Source organism: Oncorhynchus mykiss, chromosome 15 (genome assembly GCF_013265735.2).
Source record: "Oncorhynchus mykiss isolate Arlee chromosome 15, USDA_OmykA_1.1, whole genome shotgun sequence".
NCBI classification, from domain to species: Eukaryota; Metazoa; Chordata; class Actinopteri; order Salmoniformes; family Salmonidae; genus Oncorhynchus; species Oncorhynchus mykiss.
The window spans coordinates 15,696,811-15,719,745 of NC_048579.1; the positions used below are offsets into that span (position 1 = coordinate 15,696,811).

Genomic DNA, 22,935 nt, shown 5'->3' on the forward strand with positions numbered 1-22,935 from the left:
ACGCCCAAACCTAAACGATTCCTCAATGCCTATTGGTTTATAAAAAAAATCTACCAACCCATTCGTCAAGAAATAAACATGTTCCCGCCTACTCACTTTGCCAGGACTAAGGAGATTTAAAAGTGAACATTTTAGGGTTGTTTGAGGTGAACTGAAAGCTGTTATTGGACGTTGTCGTAAGGGCATGAGTAAGTTTTTATTTGATCAAATTCGATCTACGAATGTAGCTATGATTTAGCCTTTGCTACTGCTAAAATTCGTTAACCAACTGTACACCACGGAACACTCAACCCCTTGGTTAGGAAGAAGTTTCGCTAGCTACTGCTAGTTAGTTTAGCCGGTAGCTAACTAACATGTTATAGGTATCCAAACCATTCATTCACTATGCTTGCTTACATATGGAAATAGAGGTTTGTGTCAAGATACTCAACCTAACTACTATAAGTTGTTTGTCACGCAATATATATTTACAGAAAAAAAAACAGTTACTGTCTTTCGTCCCTCGCGAGTTAAGTTACTTCAGACAGTTTAGGATTCACGTTAGCTATTTACACGCAGCAACTTGCTAACGTTAGTCAGGGATGCTGGCAAGTTGTCTGTCTACACACAATAACTAGCTACAGTCTGCACTGGTCGATATGCAATGAGGTTTAGAGTACAGTGTTGCATATCAAGCACATTATTGCATGTCAGCCGTTGCAGACAAGCAGTAGCCACACACTGTCAAATCAACATTTTCATTTATTCTCAGCCAGGGGGCCTTTTGAGAGCTTTAAGCCAGGGGGTCCTAAAAAAGCAGGTATAAAACTTGTCATCACTATTATGAATACAAAGAGAAGTCTGGTGATGGCTAGGATAAGATAAAATGAACAACTTAAAAATAACTGGAGGAAGGCAAAAATCTATCATATGGGAAAACCTTTGACTGTAATGACTGACAGCTTGAGTCTCTGTCTAATGATCTGTGAGTGTCAGTACTCTTAATAAGAATATGGAACGGACTCTAACCCTGACCTGTGAGCGTTTAGTCATGGTAATTAGGTTTCTCCAAGCTCTGATGCTGGTCATTAGTAGCCTACTGAACTTGCTCACTGTCTGGTACTCAGCACTCTATTGTCCCTCTAATCACTCTGACATCAATGCAAATGTATTTGAAAATCTAATCAAACACTTCATGAGAGCTCATGAGCTCATGTTGTGCAACATCTCTATAGGCTATACAATTGTGTGAGGAAACAGAGTGATGGCCTCTTAAAAAGAGGAGGCTCCCATCAGCTTTCTATAGGCTAGGCCTACAATATTTATTAAGTTTTCTAATATTAAGCACATTGCTTATATTTACAACAGGTGTATAGCCTACCTGGCTGGCATGAAAATGAACCACAGGAAAAGCGTCCTCCATTCACTATTTAAGTGCATAGATGACATGTATTTTTTTCCCCTCTGTCCCTGTTTTGAGACAGGTGCATGATAATGGTCCATTCTAAATCTAAACTAATTTCACACATATATTGTTTAGTTTATGTAAAGACAAGATTAAATCAAGAATAGTATGATGGGTGATATTAGCCTCACTTATAAATTATATATTATCACTTGTGAATGATGCCCAGCATAAAAAAGGCCTTATTTTTTTTATTTTTCATAATCGCACACCTCATGTGGCCTAACCCATAGGCCTATATGTTTTGATAAGGTTTGTATCACAAATAAAGTGGCCAAATAACTTATTAAAATTATGCACATTAATCCACTTTACAAAGGGTGTAGAGCCTAACTGGCATACATAAACAGCGTGTAAGTTTCAAGTTTGGGGAAGATCATTTAAACCATAAGAATGCACCTTTATGGGTCTCCTGAGTGGCGCTGTGGTCTAAGGCACTGCATCGCATGCAGTGCTAGAGGCGTTACTACAGACCCGAGTTCATTTCCCTGGCTGTGCCACAACTGGCCGTGGCTGGGAGTCCCATAGGACGGTGCACAATTGGGTTAGGACAGTTGGACAGTCTGGGACAGTTGTGGGATGCAATAGAGCCCAAATTAATACAACCACTAGCATTAAAAAAAAAAACTTTTTTTTATGCAAAGTGGCTGACGCAACAGATCAGAACGTTAAGCTTAAAAATCTTGTTAAACCATTACGCTATTTCTTCACATTATAAGCACAGCAATGCGCACACGGTAGTAGGCTATAAGCGCAAATGTTCCATTACCGTAAAACATTATTATCAAAAGTGACTGCAAATGTAATTATACACGTAATGTTTTTATTATAAAAGGTACTTTGTAAATTGTTTCTCTCGTCTCATCGCTGCAATCCCCCAATGGGCTCGGGGAGGCGAAGATGGAGTCATGCGTCCTCCGAAACATGACCTGCCTAACCGGCATGCCACAAGGAGTCGCTAGAGCAGGATATGTTTTTTTTAATGCTAGTGGTTGTATTAATTTGGGCTCTATTGCATCCCACAACTGTCCCAGACTATGTTTGGAATATTTCTCTCACACAGAATAGAGTAGGTCAACTTTTGTACTATTGGGTATAGTACATTGACATAGGATAGTGATTTTGTTGTTCGTTAGGCCTACTCATCTTGTTGGCTGACGAAACAAATGTGGACAGTTCTTCCAATATCTTCAATATGCACCTAGGAATTGGATAAGGACGCGTGCAGTTGTCCCCAATGTGTGTGTCGGTAGCCTGTGAGAAAGACCCAATCACGTGATGGAGAGCCATGTGAGTGAGAGGTGATTTTTGGAGCACTCGGGGAGAAGGGAGCTTAACAGCCACTGGCTGGAAAAGGCATAGATATATATTTTTTAGGGTACATTACAGCCACACAAAGGGGATGCTGCCATGAAATTCAAGCTATTATCAAGTGCTTGTCAAATTGTGAATGAGTGACTGATGTTGTGTACAGCCTGCGCAAAACAAAACAAAGCAGAGCTCATGCTTTTTAAGTGACTATTTTTCAAATCATAATTAGTCGCATCATGCAGCCTTGCAATGTATTAAAAATGAAAACGTATAGCCCAATGTTTGTAGAACAAGTTACATTAACTCTAAATTAAGCATATAGGAATACCTGTTTCTTTGTTAACTGCTCAACACAGAATAGCCAAATGTGCGCACTCCCTCAAATCGTTTGGAGAAAATATCCTTTCTATTTTATTCAGCTTCGTTTAATTCTATTCTCCATACTAGAAAATAATTCCATGGAATTCTAAGTAAGTCTACTAAAGGAACTAGTGTAGCCCACAGCCATTTGGCATAGCCAGATCAGGACCCAAGCGTAAGGACAACTCAAGTGTATGCTTTTCTGTTCTTCTGAAATAGACATTTTCTTCATATCATGCTTCTTTAGACTTGCCTAAAATAAATAATGGACTTATTGTGATAGTGTAGGCTATATTAAATGGATGTATTACTTTTTAAAATTGTAGATGTTCCAAAGGTCTGCATCAGTGGCTTGTAGGCTATGTGTGGAAGCCAGGAGATGCTAAATGCATTTGTTAATTAATGGTCAAGTACCATTTATTTGCTTGACAATCTCCGTCTGGGGAAATTTCGTGACTGCCACAGCCCTATCGTGGTCAGACCAGATATCTGTCATCTCAACTGTCACCGATCAGACTTTTTAGCTTTTTAAAATTTTTACAGTATATTTATAAGCAGCATGGGGCTCCAGACAAAGTTAAAGCTTCTTGAGATCAACATTTAGCAGATGCTTTTATCCAAACCAACTTAGTCATGCGTGTATACAGTTGAAGTCGGAAGTTTACGTACACCTTACCCAAGTACATTTAAACTCAGTTTTTCACAATTCCTGACATTTAATCCTAGTAAAAATTCCCTGTCTTAGGTCAGTTAGGATCTCTACTTATTTTAAGAATGTGAAATGTCAGAATAATAGTAGAGAGGGATTTATTTCATCACATTCCCAGTGGGTCAGAAGTTTATATACACTCAATTAGTATTTGATAGCATTGCCTTTAAAATGTTTAACTTGGGTTAAACGTTTCATTTAGGCTTCCACAAGCTTCCCACAATAAGTCGGGTGAATTTTGGCCCATTCCTCCTGACCGAGCTGGTGTAACTGGTTTGTAGGCCTCCTTGCTCGCACACATGCTTTTTCAATTCTGCCCACACATTTTCTATGGGATTGAGGTCAGGGCTTTGTGATGGCCACTCCAATACCTTGACTTTGTTGTCCTTAAGCCATTTTACCACAACTTTGGAAGTATGCTTGGGGTCATTGTCCATTTGGAAGACCAATTTGCGACCAAGCTTTAACTTCCTGACTGATGTCTTGAGATGTTGCTTCAATATATCCACATTTTCTGTCTTCATGATGCCATCTATTTTGTGAAGTGCACCAGTCCCTCCTGCAGCAAAGCACCCCCACAACATGATGCTGCCACCCCCGTGCTTCACGGTTAGGATGGTGTTCTTCGGCTTGCAAGCCTCCCCCTTTTTCCTCCAAACATAACGATGGTCATTATGGCCAAACAGTTCTATTTTTGTTTCATCAGACCAGAGGACATTTCTCCAAAAAGTACAATCTTTGTCCCCATGTGCAGTTGCAAACCGTAGTCTGGCTTTTTAATGGTGGTTTTGGAGCAGTGGCTTCTTCCTTGCTGAGCAGCCTTTCAGGTTATGTTGATATTTGACTCGTTTTACTGTGGATATAGATACTTTTGCACCTGTTTCCTCCAGCATCTTCACAAAGTCCTTTGCTGTTGTTCTGGGATTGATTTGCACTTTTCGCACCAAAGTACGTTCATCTCTAGGAGACAGAACGCACCTCCTTCCTGAGCGGTATGACGGCTGCGTGGTCCCATGGTGTTTATACTTGTGTACTATTGTTTGTACAGATGAACGTGGTACCTTCAGGCATTTGGAAATAGCTCCTAAGGCTGAACCAGACTTGTGGGTCCGACAATTTTTTTTTCTGAGGTCTTGGTTGATTTCTTTGATATTCCCATGATATCAAACAAAGGCCTTGAAATACATCCACAGGTACACCTCCAATTGACTCAAATTATGTCAATTGGCCTATCAAAAGTTTCTAAAGCCATGACATCATTTTATGGAATTTTCCATGCTGTTTAAAGGCACAGTCAATTTAGTGTATGTCAACTTCTGACCCACTGAAATTGTGATGCAGTGAAATAATCTGTAAAAAAACATTTGGAAAAGTGACTTGTCATGCACAAAGTAGATGTCCTAACCGACTTGCCAAAACTATAGTTTGTTCACAAGAAATTTGTGGAGTGGTTGAATAACGTGTTTTAATGACTCCAACCTAAGTGTATGTAAACTTCCCACAACTGTATATGTTATTTGTGGATCACTAAAGTCTCCACGTTGCACATCTTGTCCTCATGGCTCTTTCACTATACTGTCTTTAAGGCATGATTTAATTGTGACGTACCCATTATCTTGGTTGTAGTACGTAACCATAAGCCTATGTGTTTATTTTTGGCAGGACTTTGGCTTTTCAGGCAAGGCGTATGGGTCCTCAAGGAGTATTGTGAGAAGAATAGCCACCAATCTTCCACTTAAACCATGCCCCAGGGTCCATTTTCAGGTAAGACTGTATCTGCGACAGAGAAGGCAGGCACACTATGTCGGAAGTCTCCAATGATCAATGACATGTTATAGAACTAAAAGTGATTGATACTATTCTTTGTAGACTGTCTGCTGCCATACTTTGACAGAGTATGATCTGTGTGTGACATTGTTTCAATAACTATCACTTTGTCAGCGCTTAGTGACTCTGTCCTCTCCAAGCCTTGTGTCATGTTTTCTTAGCGTTCTGGCCTGATGTATTCTGATCTAATGGTTAAGTCACTTTCATCAAGAGTGGTTTCCTGCTTGTTCATCTGTTTTGATGCTCCAACTCTAAACAGAATGGAAAACATGAACCTACGTGCTGATTGTTTGGGATTATTAGTAGGACTGGGACGATGCCAGTATCGCGATACTCATTAGTGTCATGGCAAAATAAATTAAACAAAGTGTATTTAACTTCTTTAGAAAAACAGCCCTAATGTTGGAAACATCAATATTTTGTCATTCAGGGCCCTATTTATTTTCCAAGTTATAGTACACTATTTTACATTCAGAAGGTTTTTAAAGGACCAAAGAGTTTTTTTGTTTTTGCCATTTGCCCCAATTTGGTGAAAACGCATTACGGGGCCTTTTGAATGTTTAGATAAAACATAAGTCTGGTAAAAAAACAAACATTTTTGCATTAGTCACAGGAACAGTTGTTTTTAAAGTTTATTTAGGTAGTCATGTTAGTTCCCTGTTCTCAATCTTTAGATTCAGTTTTTCTTTTCAACACTTTTCTTTCTCCCTCTCTTTAGCTGTCCTTCCTTTCTGTGAGGAATGCATTGTCTGCTTTAGGTCAGTTCACCTGGAAACCTGTAATAGTAACCTTGTGCTGCTGACACATTTCTGGTAGCATACCAGCATACCAAAGGTCCTCTTATTAGGACTATCCACTGTCCTTATTTCTTCTGTTTTCTTACCTTTCCTATGCTGAGTTTTTAGAGACGGCATAAGAATCAGCCTTGACAGGCTATTGATAGACGGCATAAGAATCAGCCTTGACAGGCTATTGATAGACGGCATAAGAATCAGCCTTGACAGGCTATTGATAGACGGCATAAGAATCAGCCTTGTTGCCGTCTTGTACCGTGAATGCTCTCCGTTGGCTTTGGTTGACAAAAAAAATCTAATGTCTGTCAGAATACATTTCCAAGTCATAAGATGAGAATAGCACGTGTGTGGCTAAACAGGACTGAGTTTTTTTGTTGTTGACCCAATCCTCTGGTATGTAAGGAGAATGTTTAGGTGTATTGTTTAATATGGGTGCCCTGTGTCTCAGCTCAATCTTTACACTGAAGACTGTAGTGTCCTGAACAGTGCTGGGAGACGGAATGGACTGGTTGCCTCTTTGGCTGATGTTGTCTGGATCGACAGGGAAGATGAAAATGACTGGTTTGGATTTGGAAGACTGAGGTAAGAAGAGGAGTGGGCCGTGGAACAGCCACACTTTCTCAAGCTGTGATGCTGCCCTTAGAAAGCTGTTCATTGACCCATACACTGCTCATGTGTTAACTATAACATCTTCCTCTCTTCTAATATGGTGCTTGTTTACCATTGGTCGCATTCAGGTCAGAAGCACCGTCCCTGCTCATGTTCCGTTCTCACCCGCCTCAGCCCAAACAACAACCTTTGCCCAGACGTAGATCATTACCCAGCCTGCACCAGGGTCAAACCCGCAGCAACGATGAGGCCATCCAGAAGATCAGTGCTCTAGAGATGGAGCTAGCCAAACTCGGAGCCCAGATCGCACAGGTAGTACTGACCCAGGAGCAGAACGCACAGACACCAGGTATGGAACAGAGAACCCCGGAACACACACTAAAGGGTAAAGAAATAATCTTCAAAACAAACACACAAAGTTCAAACAACTCATAGCGGTCTAAGGCACTGCATCTCAGTGGTAGGTGTCACTACAGACCCTAGTTAGATTCCAGGCTGTTTCACAACCGGCCGTGATTGGGCGGTGCACAATTGTCCCAGTTTCGTTGGGGTTTGGCCAGGGTAGGCCGCCATTGTAAATAAGAATTTTAACTGACTTGCCTAGTTAAATAAAATTTGCTGGGTAAGATGCGGTACTTCTACATTTTCCTCTAATGACCGATCTGCCTGAAGATGGAAGCTTTATGGCATAATTGTCTAAGCTATACATGTCTAACCAAGTACTCTCCTGCCCCAGGTGGTCCTCCTGCCCCAGGTGCCCCTCCACCTCCTCCACTCATGGGATTCCAGCGGAGCTTCTCGGTCGTTGACCTCATCCAGGAGCACCGTTGGAATAAGACAGATGGCCAGACACTGCTGGACCAGGAGCCCAAGCAGGCAGAGGTCCCCAACATGCTGGATGTGCTTAAAGACATCGGCAAAGTCAAGCTACGCCCCGCTAAGAGGTGGGCACCATGTTCGTCTGACTTCTACATTAGATGGGCACAACTCTGTTTTACTAACTGAAAACTTGACTAATTTCCAGCTAAAACAGATTTTCCTTATTTCCTGTGTATTATTGTCCAGTCGGCTAGAGAGCCAACAGATGCTGCGTCTCTCATCGCTAATGCCTTGAAGCGCAAGTTCGCCCATCGCTATCGCCACGACAATGAGAACAAGGAGTTTGACTTCCCAGCCTCTGAATTCCCCAAGACTGACAAAGTAGAGGTTCCCCTGGTAAGAGCAACACTGATACTACTATTACATCAACCATGAATCCCCAGTTTGGGCCTTATAGTTTCAAACTACACTGTAAAACCTTAATCTGTGCATTTCTGGCTATTGTGTGTCTGGGTTGTCATTTGCTTAACTTTCTCTGGCCTCTAGAGTCAGCACTGGCTGAAAACCCCAGCCCCTGTAGTGAAACTACACCGAGACACCCATGGTAAGAGAAGTACAAGCATGACTAAAATCTTAGATTTTATAAAGTAATCTGATCTAATATTTGATGCGAGTTTGGAAACTAATTTGCTCCTGTCTCTTTTACCTGACCTGTAGTTTGGGCAGCACATGTTGAAATCTACTGGCCAGAGAAAGCTCCTCTGAGCACCCAGAGATGGTTTGACCTCCAGACACCCATGGACACTTAAGTGCCTTATCAACCTGTTTGTCACCCGTCTCTGGATGGCCACGTTGTTTGACTAGATATACAATCAATCTGCTCTCTGTTCCTACTCACCAACAGTATTGCCTCAGTCTTCAGTTCTTGTACTTTGATAACATACCATATGTAATTATTTGTTTTACTTTCATTTAAAATATCCTTTTTGTTAAACTGATGCCAGTTTCAAAGTCTTCGATCTTAAATTAGGACGGTCCAAGATTGGTTGTTAGATTTTGTTTTAATGTAGATTTTTGTACCACAACTAAATTCCAATGAGATTCACCCTTGTGTGTTCTGGATATAGTCGAACACTACAAAATCCTAACATTCCTCAACTGTTAACTACATGTATTAAAGGGGATTGAACGGTTTATAAATGCACATCCATTTTGCATGCCCTTTAAGGCAGTTGTATTTATTTTTGCCTCACTGGGTCTTTGCTGTCTACTTCTTACCAGGGATAGACATGTATGCAGAGAAGAGGGATCACTTGTGTAATAGGCAATTTAATATTTTTGTAAATTGCATCCTAGTCGGTTAAATGTATTTCTAGTCAATACCAATTTATCAAAGCGTCCATGGTTGATTTAATTGTAGACTAGCTCGCTTTGAGTTGTACTGGGACAAGTTCCGGACCAAACGTACACTAATCTACAGTCTTTAGCCAGTCTTTTTATTCATTACTTACCGATGCTGGGCAGGAGGACGTTTTATTAGTTCCAGATCCATGACAAGCCCATTCTGAGGTAATGCTACTCCATGACCAGCTGTATCCCTCTTTTTAAACCACAAATGTCTTCATGTTAGTTTCATACCGTAACCAGTTCCACTGATGGTAAACAATTGAAGACATTGGCCAGTTTTATTTCATGGAAAAATACTAAGCTTTGAACCTTTGCATGGTGGGAGTATAAGGGAACATAGACAACTGTCAATAATACTTGATTTAAAACCTGAACTCAAACATAGGGATTGTGTGAGGAGAAATGTCATCTACATTTGACAAACCTAGAATCAAATTTATGAATAAAACCAATAACTGTGTACATGAAATGTTTTTTTTCCAATTCTCAATTAAAGATACATTTCAGGTAAATAGGAACTGTTTGCACATTTATAGTAATCTGTGCACAAGCAGAGACCTTGAGGGGTTGAACAATGAATGACCGAGGGCTCTTACAATCGATCACTGAAGTGTTATGTAAAAAAGGTCATTTCCAAATGAGTTGACATGCAGCGGTCTCCGCTAACATGGGACCCTTTCAGTCTACATAGTCGAGCCCTGAAGCTCCTTCATACCGTTCTGAACATAAACCGATGTAGAACAGAGTTGCCTGTCATGTCAGCTCTGTTCATTACATTTCAAGCTGCGATGTTGAGTATCACTCAATACAGCCCTGTTTATGACGCCGAACACTGAAGTTCAATTGGATCATTGAAATTTGTCAACTGTTTATTAATCAAAAACTGCAACAGGCATGTATCAAAAAGGTCAACACAGCAAAGCCTTTACAAAACGGCTTGATACTGAAGTCATCTTCCCAAAATGGCTGCTGCAAAAAAATTGTAAACAGTCTATCAACAGTCTAACAGCGAAATTACAAATCAGCTAAAATAAAAAGCACCCGTTATTGTTCAAAACATCTGTGCCGTCTATACAGAATCAGAAAAAAACCACCTGAATTAGATGGAATGTTCCCATGTAAAAAAAGGATTGAGTTTACTCACAAAAGGCAAAGGGGATCAGAGTGCAAGCATACGATGCACTTAATGAGTAGTAGAAGCTGGTTTGGTCACTTAGCGTAGTTTGTGCATAGTTAAGGCATCGGTAGAGCAGTCCTCTAGGTTGCATGTGGCTATGATGAGACATTCAGAGAGAGTCCCATTCAGTAGACGTAAACATGTTTACCAGGTAGCTAAACTACTACAGTCCAACCTATACCTTGGGATAGAGATTGGCAAAACCCTGAGCGAGTTGCATTGTGATGGAGTTCAGATGAGATGCGTGTGAAAGGATCCAGGGTGACAGAGATCGAGGTCACCCATGCTCTACAGTCTACAATAATGCTTTTTCATATTGGTTCTATTCTACAATACCATTGCATTCTAGAATACAATTCCGTCTGTCCCAAATTCTTTCAGAACAGAAGTGGTGTCCAACGTCAGTCTTTTGGGAGTGCAAGGAGAAGAGGAATACAATGGAGCACAGGTGGTGTTTCCTTTATGGCATCTGGTGACTGTCCGTCTGTCAGACGGAGGCTTTGTGCTCGACTTCAGCAGTTGGGCGACAGTTCAAACGCTAATGTTTCTTCACATCTGTGCTTAGAAGGCGGAACCGAAATGATTCATTTCGATGTGACAACAAAGACGTCTGTAAACAGTCTTCGTAGAGGCAGCAAAAGGACTGGGCATGTCACTTTTTTTACATGAGGAAGAAGATTCGTTATAAAATCAACACACACCATGTCATTTCTGTGCAGTCTTTAGAGAGCCTCTTCTCAATACGTTTGAAATGACTTTCAAAGCATCCTGTAGAACTTGGTTTGAAAATGGCACTTCAACTAGAAAAGTGTATTCTTTAGTTACTGTCATTCCCTTAGATTCACTTTGCCACCAAAAAGTGTCAAATTAGTAAGGCCTAAACTTCAGAGGACAAATAAATAAAACAAGCTAATAAAAATAATATAATACAGCAGTAGCCAAATGAGGTATCTAGGTGTTTCTCCATGTCAAGGAAATGAATTAAAAATTAAATAAAATCAGTGGTTTGTCAAAGACGGGACGCAAAAGCAACAAACTTAAAGTTCAGGTGGGGGGGTGGGGTTTGAAGTCCACACCCTGCCCCTTCCACCACCCAGTGTGGTGAGGCCCGGGGTTAAGGGTCAGGGTTGTAAGGGCAAACATGGAGTGTCAGGACTCTTTCCTTCCCTGAGGTATTTCTTTGGAGTTAGTTGCTCCTGTGGCTGTTGCCGTGGTGACAGCTGTGGGTTCCACAGCAGAGGCAGACTCTGGTTCTGACTCAGTGATGGCAGGTGTTGGCATGGTGACGGAGGCAGGGCTGCTAGGTTCCAGCTCGTCGGGGCTCGACGGCCGCTCCTGCTGTACTAACCCACCCCAGCTGGCCTTGTTCAGCCCCAGGTGGCCCAGCATGGTCTGGGACAGACGCGTGTCAGAGAACCGACCCCACTCGGCAAACAGAGGCTCCACCACATACGTCATGAAGCCTGGGGAAGGGAAGACAGGGAGACACACAGGGTTCAAAAGGCAGGCCTAATAGAGCTTCTGGTTCTATCAATGGAATGTAGCTAGTACTTACCTAGGAACCATCATAACTTACCAATCTGAATGTTTCCCATTGAGTTTCTCTGGCTATCACACAGTGGACTGACTTCAAGTTTGTGCTTCTTCTCAATGTCTCCTACAGATGGATAGACAACACACACTGATCAGAAATCAACAGGATAGGTGAAGAGAAAATTAGAGATTAATGAGAGGCTACCTTGGTGAAAAAACTCTTGAGTCACTTTCTCGCTCCACTGTTTGCTCAGCTCCCAGGGTCTGCAGGGGTTGCAGATGTCCGCACACTTCAGAGCCATCTGCAAAGAGTTATTGACAAAAACAGCCAGTTCTACAGTTTCCCCATGCACAACTAAGAGCCACAATTACTGGTTAGTTATCACAGTTTCCCCAGGCCCAACTCTAAACCTATGGCCCAGCTGGTAACTGACCTGGAGGATGAAGTGTCGGTGGCTGGCGTTGCTCAGGCACAGGTCATCCTGGTTCAGGTGTGTTCTGAACTTCCCCAGGTACTCGTTCTGTCTGCTGATGTCAGTGGCCAGGATCAGAGATCCCAGCTGGCGCTCCATCTTCAGCCTGATGAGCTCATGAGTTTAAATAAAATGTATACTACAACAACCAACTCATTACCTTGCTCTTTAACAGAGTAATGTTTATTGATGAAACATTTGGCACTGGAAAAAGAACATGACTGACCCTTCCTCAGCAGGCAGGTGGGAGAACAGGCCAGTCTCTCTGAGCAGACCTACTGCAGACCGCCAGTGGTGGTTCTCCAGAACAGAGGAGTTCTACAGACCAGAGACAGATTTTGAGAATGCTGTCATCTTGAGCTACTAACTGCATTCAATCATGGATCTCAACATTACATGGCCATCTATTGATCTCCAGCCAGGTCTAAAGCTACAGGAGCTTGGATTGCTTTACGTTCTCCCCTCTAGAGCTTGGCCAACATGACAGCGTAGCATTAGCCAGAGGGTTATACTACAAAGCAGGATCAAAAAGTTGTCCTAAATATTCTGATAACATTTTATTTTTTAGGAAAGATAAGCTTGTAATGGGTTTGGGCTGATTGATATCTAAGATGAGCTTTTTATTATTCATCTTTATGCCCCCTTGTCGCTGGCTGTAACTCCCCTCCAGCCTTGTCGCTGGCTGTAACTCCCCTCCAGCCTTGTCGCTGGCTGTAACTCCCCTCCAGCCTTGTCGCTGGCTGTAACTCCCCTCCAGCCTTGTCGCTGGCTGTAACTCCCCTCCAGCCTTGTCGCTGGCTGTAACTCCCCTCCAGCCTTGTCGCTGGCTGTAACTCCCCTCCAGCCTTGTCGCTGGCTGTAACTCCCCTCCAGCCTTGTCGCTGGCTGTAACTCCCCTCCAGCCTTGTCGCTGGCTGTAACTCCCCTCCAGCCTTGTCGCTGGCTGTAACTCCCCTCCAGCCTTGTCGCTGGCTGTAACTCCCCTCCAGCCTTGTCGCTGGCTGTAACTCCCCTCCAGCCTTGTCGCTGGCTGTAACTCCCCTCCAGCCTTGTCGCTGGCTGTAACTCCCCTCCAGCCTTGTCGCTGGCTGTAACTCCCCTCCAGCCTTGTCGCTGGCTGTAACTCCCCTCCAGCCTTGTCGCTGGCTGTAACTCCCCTCCAGCCTTGTCGCTGGCTGTAACTCCCCTCCAGCCTTGTCGCTGGCTGTAACTCCCCTCCAGCCTTGTCGCTGGCTGTAACTCCCCTCCAGCCTTGTCGCTGGCTGTAACTCCCCTCCAGCCTTGTCGCTGGCTGTAACTCCCCTCCAGCCTTGTCGCTGGCTGTAACTCCCCTCCAGCCTTGTCGCTGGCTGTAAGATGGAGCCATGCGTCCTCTGAAACACGACCCTACCAAGCCACACTGCTTCTTGACACACTGCTCGCATAACCCGGAAGCAAGCTGCACCAATGGTGGAAATACCTTCAACTGACGACAGCTTGCAGGCGCCCGGCCCGCCACAATGAGACAGGAAAATACCTTCAACTGACGACAGCTTGCAGGCGCCCGGCCCGCCACAATGAGACAGGAAAATACCTTCCAACTGACGACAGCTTGCAGGCGCCCAGCCCGCCACAATGAGACAGGAAAATACCTTCCAACTGACGACAGCTTGCAGGCGCCCGGCCCGCCACAATGAGACAGGAAAATACCTTCCAACTGACGACAGCTTGCAGGCGCCCGGCCCGCCACAATGAGACAGGAAAATACCTTCAACTGACGACAGCTTGCAGGCGCCCGGCCCGCCACAATGAGACAGGAAAATACCTTCCAACTGACGACAGCTTGCAGGCGCCCGGCCCGCCACAATGAGACAGGAAAATACCTTCCAACTGACGACAGCTTGCAGGCGCCCGGCCCGCCACAATGAGACAGGAAAATACCTTCCAACTGACGACAGCTTGCAGGCGCCCGGCCCGCCACAATGAGACAGGAAAATACCTTCCAACTGACGACAGCTTGCAGGCGCCCGGCCCGCCACAATGAGACAGGAAAATACCTTCCAACTGACGACAGCTTGCAGGCGCCCGGCCCGCCACAATGAGACAGGAAAATACCTTCCAACTGACGACAGCTTGCAGGCGCCCGGCCCGCCACAATGAGACAGGAAAATACCTTCCAACTGACGACAGCTTGCAGGCGCCCGGCCCGCCACAATGAGACAGGAAAATACCTTCCAACTGACGACAGCTTGCAGGCGCCCGGCCCGCCACAATGAGACAGGAAAATACCGGCCCGCCACAATGAGACAGGAAAATACCGGCCCGCCACAATGAGACAAGAAAATACCGGCCCGCCACAATGAGACAGGAAAATACCTTCCAACTGACGACAGCTTGCAGGCGCCCGGCCCGCCACAATGACAAGAAAATACCGGCCCACCACAATGAGACAGGAAAATACCGGCCCGCCACAATGAGACAGGAAAATACCGGCCCGCCACAATGAGACAGGAAAATACCGGCCCGCCACAATGACAAGAAAATACCGGCCCGCCACAATGAGACAGGAAAATACCGACCCGCCACAATGAGACAGGAAAATACCGGCCCGCCACAATGAGACAGGAAAATACCGGCCCGCCACAATGACACAAGAAAATACCGGCTCGCTACAATGAGACAAGAAAATACCGGCCCGCCACAATGACACAAGAAAATACCGGCCCGCCACAATGAGACAGGAAAATACCTTCCAACTGACGACAGCTTGCAGGCGCCCGGCCTGCCACAATGACAAGAAAATACCGGCCCGCCACAATGAGACAAGAAAATACCGGCCCGCCACAATGAGACAGGAAAATACCGGCCCGCCACAATGAGACAGGAAAATACCGGCCCGCCACAATGAGACAGGAAAATACCGGCCCGCCACAATGAGACAAGAAAATACCTTCCAACTGACGACAGCTTGCAGGTGCCCGGCCCGCCACAATGACAAGAAAATACCGGCCCGCCACAATGAGACAGGAAAATACCGGCCCGCCACAATGACACAAGAAAATACCGGCCGGCCAAACCCTCCCCTAACCCAGACAACGCTGGGCCAGTTGTGCGCCATCTTGTGGGTCTCCCGGTCATGGCCGGCTGTGAGATCAAACCAGCCTGAGATCGAACCAGTCTGTAGTGACGCCTCAGCACTGTGATGTAGTGCCTTAGATCGCTGTGCAACTCAGGAGGCCCAAGTTTATCTTTTTAATTAACCAGAAAATCAATAGTTAGCCACCTCAGTGATACTGCTTTGTAGTATAACCCTCTGGTCTAATATGGCTTCTAAAGTAGCTGTAGACTGCTCCAGCTATGGGCTCTCACCCTGTAGAGCTTGGCCAGGTAGTGGTTGGTCTTGATGAGGAAAGGCTGGTTGACTCCCGGGTGGTCCAGGTCATGAGTAGCAGCTGCTAGCAGGCCCAGGAGGATGTCACAGGACGTCAGGGACTTGGCCAGCTATGGAGAGACCGGGAATGTCAGCTCAATTTTTATCGGCTCCAGGAGCAAATGCCTAGGCTTTAGCTCAGTGGGATAACCCAGTTCAAACACCCAGTAAGCTACTTCTGAATACTTTCTGTACAAATCAAATCAAATTTTATTTGTCACATACACATGGTTAGCAGATGTTAATGCGAGTGTAGCGAAATGCTTGTGCTTCTAGAAAACTAGCACGGTCAATCTGTCTGCTACCTTGGGTTCTCGCAGGTAGCAGTACATGGCCTGTGTGACATCAGCAGCATGCACAGCGTTGTGGTAGGGGTTGAGGCTGTGGTAGTCCTCCTGCACCATGACCAGGAAGCGCCACAGCTTCACCATGTCCAGCTGAAACAGCTCCAGCAGACCATACTGGTTCAGGAGGTGGAAGGTCATCGTCACCAGGCTGTTTCCTGCATGGAGAGGGATGTGAGATCTAGTTTAAGAGCTGGTCAGGAATAGTGTTCAGGGGCGGGTAGTTGTGTTTTTTGTGGTGGAGTTTAGCATGGCAATGACAATCTATGGAGAATGACTTAAGAGTCCCCACCATCCCAGTTCTACACAGCATTCAGCAAAACAAACACCAGAGGGCATCATTGTCTATAAATGTCTGATGAGTTGAAAGCAGGCCTATGCAGTCATGTCACACTCATTCTGTGAGGATGAGGACATTACAAAAATGTAGGTAAAGCTCTGGGAGAAAAAGTGGACATCTGTTAGAAATATACCATTCGTTAATCTGTCGAAGAGGAAAATGTCAAAATTCCAGCTCCCGACCCTTTCCAGCATACACTGCAAGAGAAAAACACATGTACATGTAAGTGTGTGTTTAGCCATGCACATAAACATGAATTGTGTATGCATACGAGTGTATGATTGGCTCAGAGCGTATGGTCTGCGTGAGCATCAGACCTTGGCCTGTCCAATGTAGTCCTCATCCAGGATGTGGAGGGGGTTGAGGTGGGTTGTTCCCCAGAGCAGACGGGACGAGTGCAGGTATCTCTGGAAGCTGAGCAGTCTGCGGAGCCGCCTACCAGACACGGGCCCAGCCGAGATGAAGCCAGGACCAGGGATAAGACTAGAGGCTGAGGTGGATTCTGAGCAGGCTGAAACCACAAGGGTTTATTCAGAACATTGGAGTTGTTTAAAACAGTGGTTCTCAAACTTTGGGTCCAGGACCCTTTTTGTTATAGCAAATTCATCAGGGACCCCCTCATAACTCAGGTGATATAAAACTAGAATACAAGGAGTGTTACTTTGACCAGTAGTATAAAGTACTTAAGTAGTACTTTAAAGTATTTTTGTGGGTATCTGTACTTTATTTAGATTTGACTACTTTTACTTCACTACATTCCTAAAGAAAATAAATGTACTTTTTACTCCATACCTTTTCCCTGACACCCAAAAGTACTAGTTGCATTTTGAATACTTAGCAGGACAGGAACATTATCTAATTCACACACTTATCAGGAGAACATCCCTGGGTCATCCTTACTTCCTCTGATCTGGCGGACTCACTATTTGTAAATGATGTCTGAGTGTTGATGTATGCCCCTGGCTATTCGTAAATAAAAATAAAATCGTGCCGTCTGGTTTGTTTAATGAATTTGAGATGAGTAAAAGTAATGACACCTTAAAAGAAAATGACTCAAGTAAAAGTGAAAGTCACCCAGTAAAATACTACTTGAAAGTATTTTGTTTTAAATATACTTAAGTATCAGAAGTAAAAGTATTAAATCAAGGTTACTTTTTCCACCACTGATTGACTTTGGCAGTGCATGGCCGGACAAACCTTCAGGCCCTGGGAAGGAACATTTTAAAGATCCACCTCTTGGCATCAGAGAAAAATGTGCCGTTTTCAAGCAAATGTCCTGCAATTCTACACATTTTGTCACGAGACAAAGAACATTTTGCAGTTTTAAAGCTTAAAATTAGTGCATTGCCAAAAACAAATAGTACCTTACTGTGACTGTTTTAAATGACAAAATGGTAAGAAATAAACAAAACACCTTCTTAGCGAAGTACAATTTCTCAAGCAAGAATTTTGCTAGGACTGTCTGGGAGTGGTCGGAGTGAGGAGGAGAGAACTGAAAACTAGCAGCAGTGGAGGATGCGGAGGGAAGGACGGCTCAAAATAATGGCTGGAACATATGGAAACTATGTGTTTGATACCATTCCACCTATTCCCACTCCAGCGATTACCACGAGCCCATCCTCCCCAATTAAGGTGTCACCAACCTCCTGTTTAGGACTCTTTCTAATGTACCACCTATGATGTCACCAGGCAGGCCAAAACGGCTGAAACTTCAAGCAAACAGGTCTCACACAAAGGGCATCGATTTTCAGTATTATTCCAACCTCAGACTAAACTGGGCCTTAAAGTTGAAAAATGTATGGCGTACAGTGGATACCAATATCCCTGTGAGCCTCCCAGGCCAATGTTACCAAGGGGTAAGAACATGAATTGTGGATTAATATTATATTACACCCTCAACTATTCCATTGCCATTTTTTGTTTGTTATCCGTTAGTAATGGTCATAAAATGTTTGTCGTCAAAAACACGGATATGGCCGAGGACCCCTTGCAGTACAAGGTTTACAACAGAGGATAGATTCAACAGAAACAGGGGGATGACATGGCGTGTCTGGTTTACACAGTAGAGGTCTATCTAATAATTTAGTAATGTACTCTGCTTGATAATCCCCAGGCACTAGTCACAGACATCTGCTCCAAATCTTAAATCAGGAATGTTGCACGGATGTTTGGGTGGACTTATAATTGAGACAAAGAGCTATCCAAATGTCCAAAAAGTTCAATACGTGAATGAGAACGCTGATGAAACCAATAAGAATACTGATGAATTGTGAAATGGCGCCTAACCAATTGTGCCATGTGTTTTTTTTCCCCCACGTAAGAATTTCACTGTAAGACTACACCTGTTGTATTCGGCGCACATGACAAATAAACTTTGATTTGATACCAATAAGAAGACTGACGAAACCAATAAGACTGACGAAACCAATAAGAAGACTGACGAAAGCAATAAGAAGACTGACGAAAGCAATAAGAACACTGATGAAAGCAATACAAATTAAATCAATAAGAATGAAAGAAGTGGACAAATGATTGATGTACATACACATTCCTGTGAGGTCACTCTGGATTCAAGACTGGTCAACTATGAACACCACTGCCTGAGGATGGACACTTACACTGCCTACACTTAGCCTACTGCTTGGACACACACACACACACACACACACACACACACACGTCACAAGTCATGCTTCGTCAGTGGACACATACACCATGGCTGGAAAGTCATGGTACAACTCAGGAAGCATGTCAGCATTCCGAGGAAGGCATTTACTTTTAAACCAGGAAGTGAACACATGGAACGTCTGTCAGAGAGAGAACTCCACTGGACTGTGAGTCACTAACGTAGCAGGACTCACATTCAGGGTTGGCGGTCAGATTACAACTTTCTTTTCAATTCATGAACTGAATGTCACAGTATTTTCTCTACAAGACTTTGTCCAAATTAAATATCACTCCACTTCCTGAACTAGAACAGTACCCCACCCTGCTCAGTCACATAAGTATTATTCAGGTTGACTTATTTACATAAAAGACAATGATGTCAACTAATCAGTGTGTGAAATAAATAAGATTATTCACCAACATCTGTCAGGTATAGCAGATCTACCGACTTAAGACCGGTAGTACCCGCAGGGGTAGGGCTGTATGCCGGTACCAGCTATCTCTTAACTGATCAGTGAGGGTAACTAGAGGAAAGTCACACCACAACTACTACGCAGTGAGGAAATATGTTTTTTTTGTTGTCGTCATGGTTCATACTCACAGTGTAGGGTCCGGAAGTCAATGCACAGGTACGGATAGGAACCTCTTCCTTCTGGTTCAAATCCTACCTGACTTCTCACTCGAACATCTCCTAGAGGGAAGCAAGACGCACACACGTCCTCAAGAGTCATGAAACGTACAGTTGAGAAAGAGCGCTCCCACACACAGGTCACCAACATGCTGTACTCACACACATGCACTCTCCCTCTCCTCCTCTCCCTTTGGAGAAAGGGCAGCAGCATGTAGACCACTAAAGAAACTAGGAACAGCTGAGCATGCAATGCCAGGCAAGGCTACAGTAACACTAGTATTAGTAGTCAGAGCAGCAGAGCAACCTACAGTAGAGTACAGTAGACAGGTTTGTGCTTCATACTCAGAGGCGAACACTGACTATTGCTATGGTACTATGGCACTGGTCCAGGCAACCCAGTCAATACTGGTCTCCTAGATGAGTCATTCAGCAGCACAGTCAGACTGACAGGCTAATGCAGCTCTTCAGCACTGATTTGTACATCAGATCAGTCATTCAGTACAGTCTCACTCCCACCAGCTTACTTACTTGGGAACAGCTGTTTGAATATAACACAAGCCCCTAGCAAAATAGCAAAACTGGGAATTACCATTAAAGGACGGTCACATACAGATTTCATTTAAATATACAAAAAGGTATGCATGATGTACACAAACTCAGATATACATGCAGTCACACGGTGTCTGTGTGTGAGCTGCACGTTTAAAATGTGTGATGAGATGTGGAGAGTCACGTTTTCCCATTCTATGTGCCAGCGGGCCTTGACGTCAGGGGAATATGGGTCAGACAGTTGATTTGCAATGTGCACTGACCTCTACGCTGTAATGCTTTTAAACCCACTGTATGACAGACTGGACTAGTAATTTATCACAGGCCCTGGCAAATAGCCTACATGTCCTGAACTGAGATGTTGCAGCACCTCTTATTATACATTTTAATATCCACCCTCCACAAAAACACATTGTCTCAAAGTAGGCCTAATACTAGAGCCAGAGATAACCAGGGGAACGCTAGTAGCACCAACTCTACAAAAACACATGGTCTCAAAGTAGGCCTAATACTAGAGCCAGAGGTAACCAGGGCACGCTAGTAGCACCAACTCCACAAAAACACATTGTCTCAAAGTAGGCCTAATACTAGAGCCAGAGATAACCAGGGGAACGCTAGTAGCACCAACTCTACAAAAACACATGGTCTCAAAGTAGGCCTAATACTAGAGCCAGAGATAACCAGGGGAACGCTAGTAGCAGCAACTTGTTGTTACATCATTGAGTTAAAATGGTCCTTTAAATAGTCTTCTTGAGATGATTGAACTACTGAAGATGTCAGTAATCGGTGTTTAATTCGAACAAAATTGTATCCGAAAATAGTTAATCAAACTATTTGCAGCACAAACCATCATAGGTTCCTCCAGACAGGAAGTGAGGTCAGTGACCTGGCCAGTTGTAGGTTATAAACAGGGCCCAGAGTATTTCCTGGAAAACTCCTGGCCCTATGTACATAATCTCCCATGACAACAGAACAGGCATAAGGGTCTGGTCTGCTAGACTGACTGCTGGGTAGGCAGGGCAAAATCCAACTCAATAAACTATTATCCCCAAATGTTACGTGGCAGTGCAGACAACATAATATATACATAACCAACAAGACAGGACAGACTCTTACAAACAACCACACAGACATAGTGGTCTAAATCGAGTGGACTCCTAGCATCCACACAGAGGACCCAGAACATTCCACTGACCTATGTACCCAGCACAACACAGAATTAAACCTCGGCCTCAGTAAATCTGCTCAAAAAGCAGAGGCTTAATTCTGTGGCCCAACGGCTGGCCTGGACGGCTGGACGGACTCAGACATGACTTAAACCTTATGTGATGGAGAGATTATCAAAGAGATCAGACAAGTGAGTCACTCTGCATCCATCTCTGTCTGCCTGAATTCCTCTATCCCTTTCTAAAATGTATTTATCCCTTTTACGTTGTTACTTAAGCTATTATGTAATATGACAAGAACAACAATATTTCAACCCTTTCCTTGATGTGCAATCTAGAGGCCTGATGCCTGTTCATTGTAAATGTGGGGACAGTGAGCAGTACTTATAGTTGCTAGTATTGAAATGCTAGTTGTACTACAACAAAATGGCTGGTGGTGCTGCTGAGTGAGTGTGGGTGGGGACAGTACTCACAGTAACTAGCATAACGCTAGTTGGTGTGTACTGTATGTGACAGGGGGCAGTACTTACCGAGCATACGAATGTACAGAGCAGTCTGATCTGAGCTGTCATACGAGATGGCCCCTCGTCTCTGAAGGAGAGGAAAGACAAAAAAAAGATTAAACACTTGAATAATACGAGTGGTGCTGGCCTTCCGTCTACTAAAGTCATCTAGGTTCAACCATCCATTTCATTCCTCTGAGGACTGTTAGGCTGCTGAACGGTTGGGTTCAACTGATAGACTTTCACACAGGCCCACAAGGTGCGTCATCTTTGTAATGGTACACACACTCTCCATCTATTTATCAGCCAGTGTGAGAAACATGCATGCTGCGTAAGCAGCAGAAAACACTCACACGGAGTGTGTGTACACATGACATATGCACGGAGCGTGTGCGAGCGCGTGTGTACACATGACATATGCACGGAGCATGTGCGAGCGCGTGTGTACACATGACATATGCACGGAGCGTGTAGTGAGAGAGCTGGTGGGATATATGGTGTGGGAAGCTCTGTACTACATGTAGGGGGAACATGCTGCTCCAGACAGACTGGGTTGAGATGTCCATCTGGTAAAACCTAAGAGTTAATCACACCTCATTTCCCCAGTAATAGGCTCCTTGTTACCGTGACGATAGAGCAAAGCTGCTTGCTGATTAGGACAGCAGCAGACAACACTCCCAACGACACTAGGCTTACCGAGCACGCAAGACAGAAAGAGGGGGGGGAGAGTGGCAGCGAGACTACCACACACACACGGAGGGGGGGGGGGGGGGAAGTATTCATAGAGCCAAGAGGGGGGGGGGGGGGTAAGATTATTCATACAGCCAAGGGGGGGGGGGGGGTAAGAGTATTCATACAGCCAA

At 44.2% G+C, this 22,935-nt stretch overlaps 2 protein-coding genes across 9 annotated transcripts in view; one reads left to right on the top strand and one right to left on the bottom strand.

The window, feature by feature from the left end:
* Positions 1 to 85: 85 nt before the first annotated feature.
* Positions 86 to 9,740, top strand: LOC110489686 (mitochondrial fission regulator 1). Of its 5 annotated transcripts, none has more exons than XR_005036051.1 (8): positions 86 to 188; positions 5,487 to 5,588; positions 6,894 to 7,027; positions 7,183 to 7,403; positions 7,791 to 7,998; positions 8,120 to 8,269; positions 8,420 to 8,477; positions 8,591 to 9,740. XR_005036051.1 is itself a non-coding variant. In XM_021562453.2 (6 exons), the coding sequence occupies exons 4-6, from the start codon at positions 7,205 to 7,207 to the stop codon at positions 8,166 to 8,168; spliced, it is 456 nt and encodes a 151-aa protein (XP_021418128.1). In that variant the 5' UTR covers positions 86 to 188; positions 5,487 to 5,588; positions 6,894 to 7,027; positions 7,183 to 7,204; the 3' UTR covers positions 8,169 to 9,740. The 5 variants fall into 5 exon arrangements, 2 of the variants coding, with proteins under 2 accessions (XP_021418128.1, XP_036799758.1); XR_005036052.1 differs by having other exon boundaries at positions 7,183 to 7,366; XR_002468612.2 differs by having other exon boundaries at positions 8,120 to 8,477.
* A 391-nt stretch (positions 9,741 to 10,131) lies between these two features.
* LOC110489684 (high affinity cAMP-specific 3',5'-cyclic phosphodiesterase 7A) overlaps positions 10,132 to 22,935 on the bottom strand; it is a 28,435-nt gene continuing 15,631 nt past the window's right edge. For 2 of the 4 annotated variants that reach the window (XM_036943860.1, XM_036943859.1), the window contains 12 exons: positions 22,100 to 22,160; positions 20,383 to 20,415; positions 19,825 to 19,914; positions 16,874 to 17,067; positions 16,690 to 16,753; positions 16,178 to 16,374; positions 15,812 to 15,943; positions 12,690 to 12,781; positions 12,425 to 12,569; positions 12,196 to 12,292; positions 12,034 to 12,114; positions 10,132 to 11,920 (listed from right to left, as the gene is read on the bottom strand). In XM_036943860.1, coding sequence (XP_036799755.1) covers positions 11,607 to 11,920; positions 12,034 to 12,114; positions 12,196 to 12,292; positions 12,425 to 12,569; positions 12,690 to 12,781; positions 15,812 to 15,943; positions 16,178 to 16,374; positions 16,690 to 16,753; positions 16,874 to 17,067; positions 19,825 to 19,914; positions 20,383 to 20,415; positions 22,100 to 22,160 — 1,500 coding nt within the window. In that variant the 3' untranslated portion in view covers positions 10,132 to 11,606. The remainder of the gene's footprint in view (positions 11,921 to 12,033; positions 12,115 to 12,195; positions 12,293 to 12,424; positions 12,570 to 12,689; positions 12,782 to 15,811; positions 15,944 to 16,177; positions 16,375 to 16,689; positions 16,754 to 16,873; positions 17,068 to 19,824; positions 19,915 to 20,382; positions 20,416 to 22,099; positions 22,161 to 22,935) is intronic. The other 2 variants (XM_036943862.1, XM_036943861.1) reach the window with 2 other exon arrangements.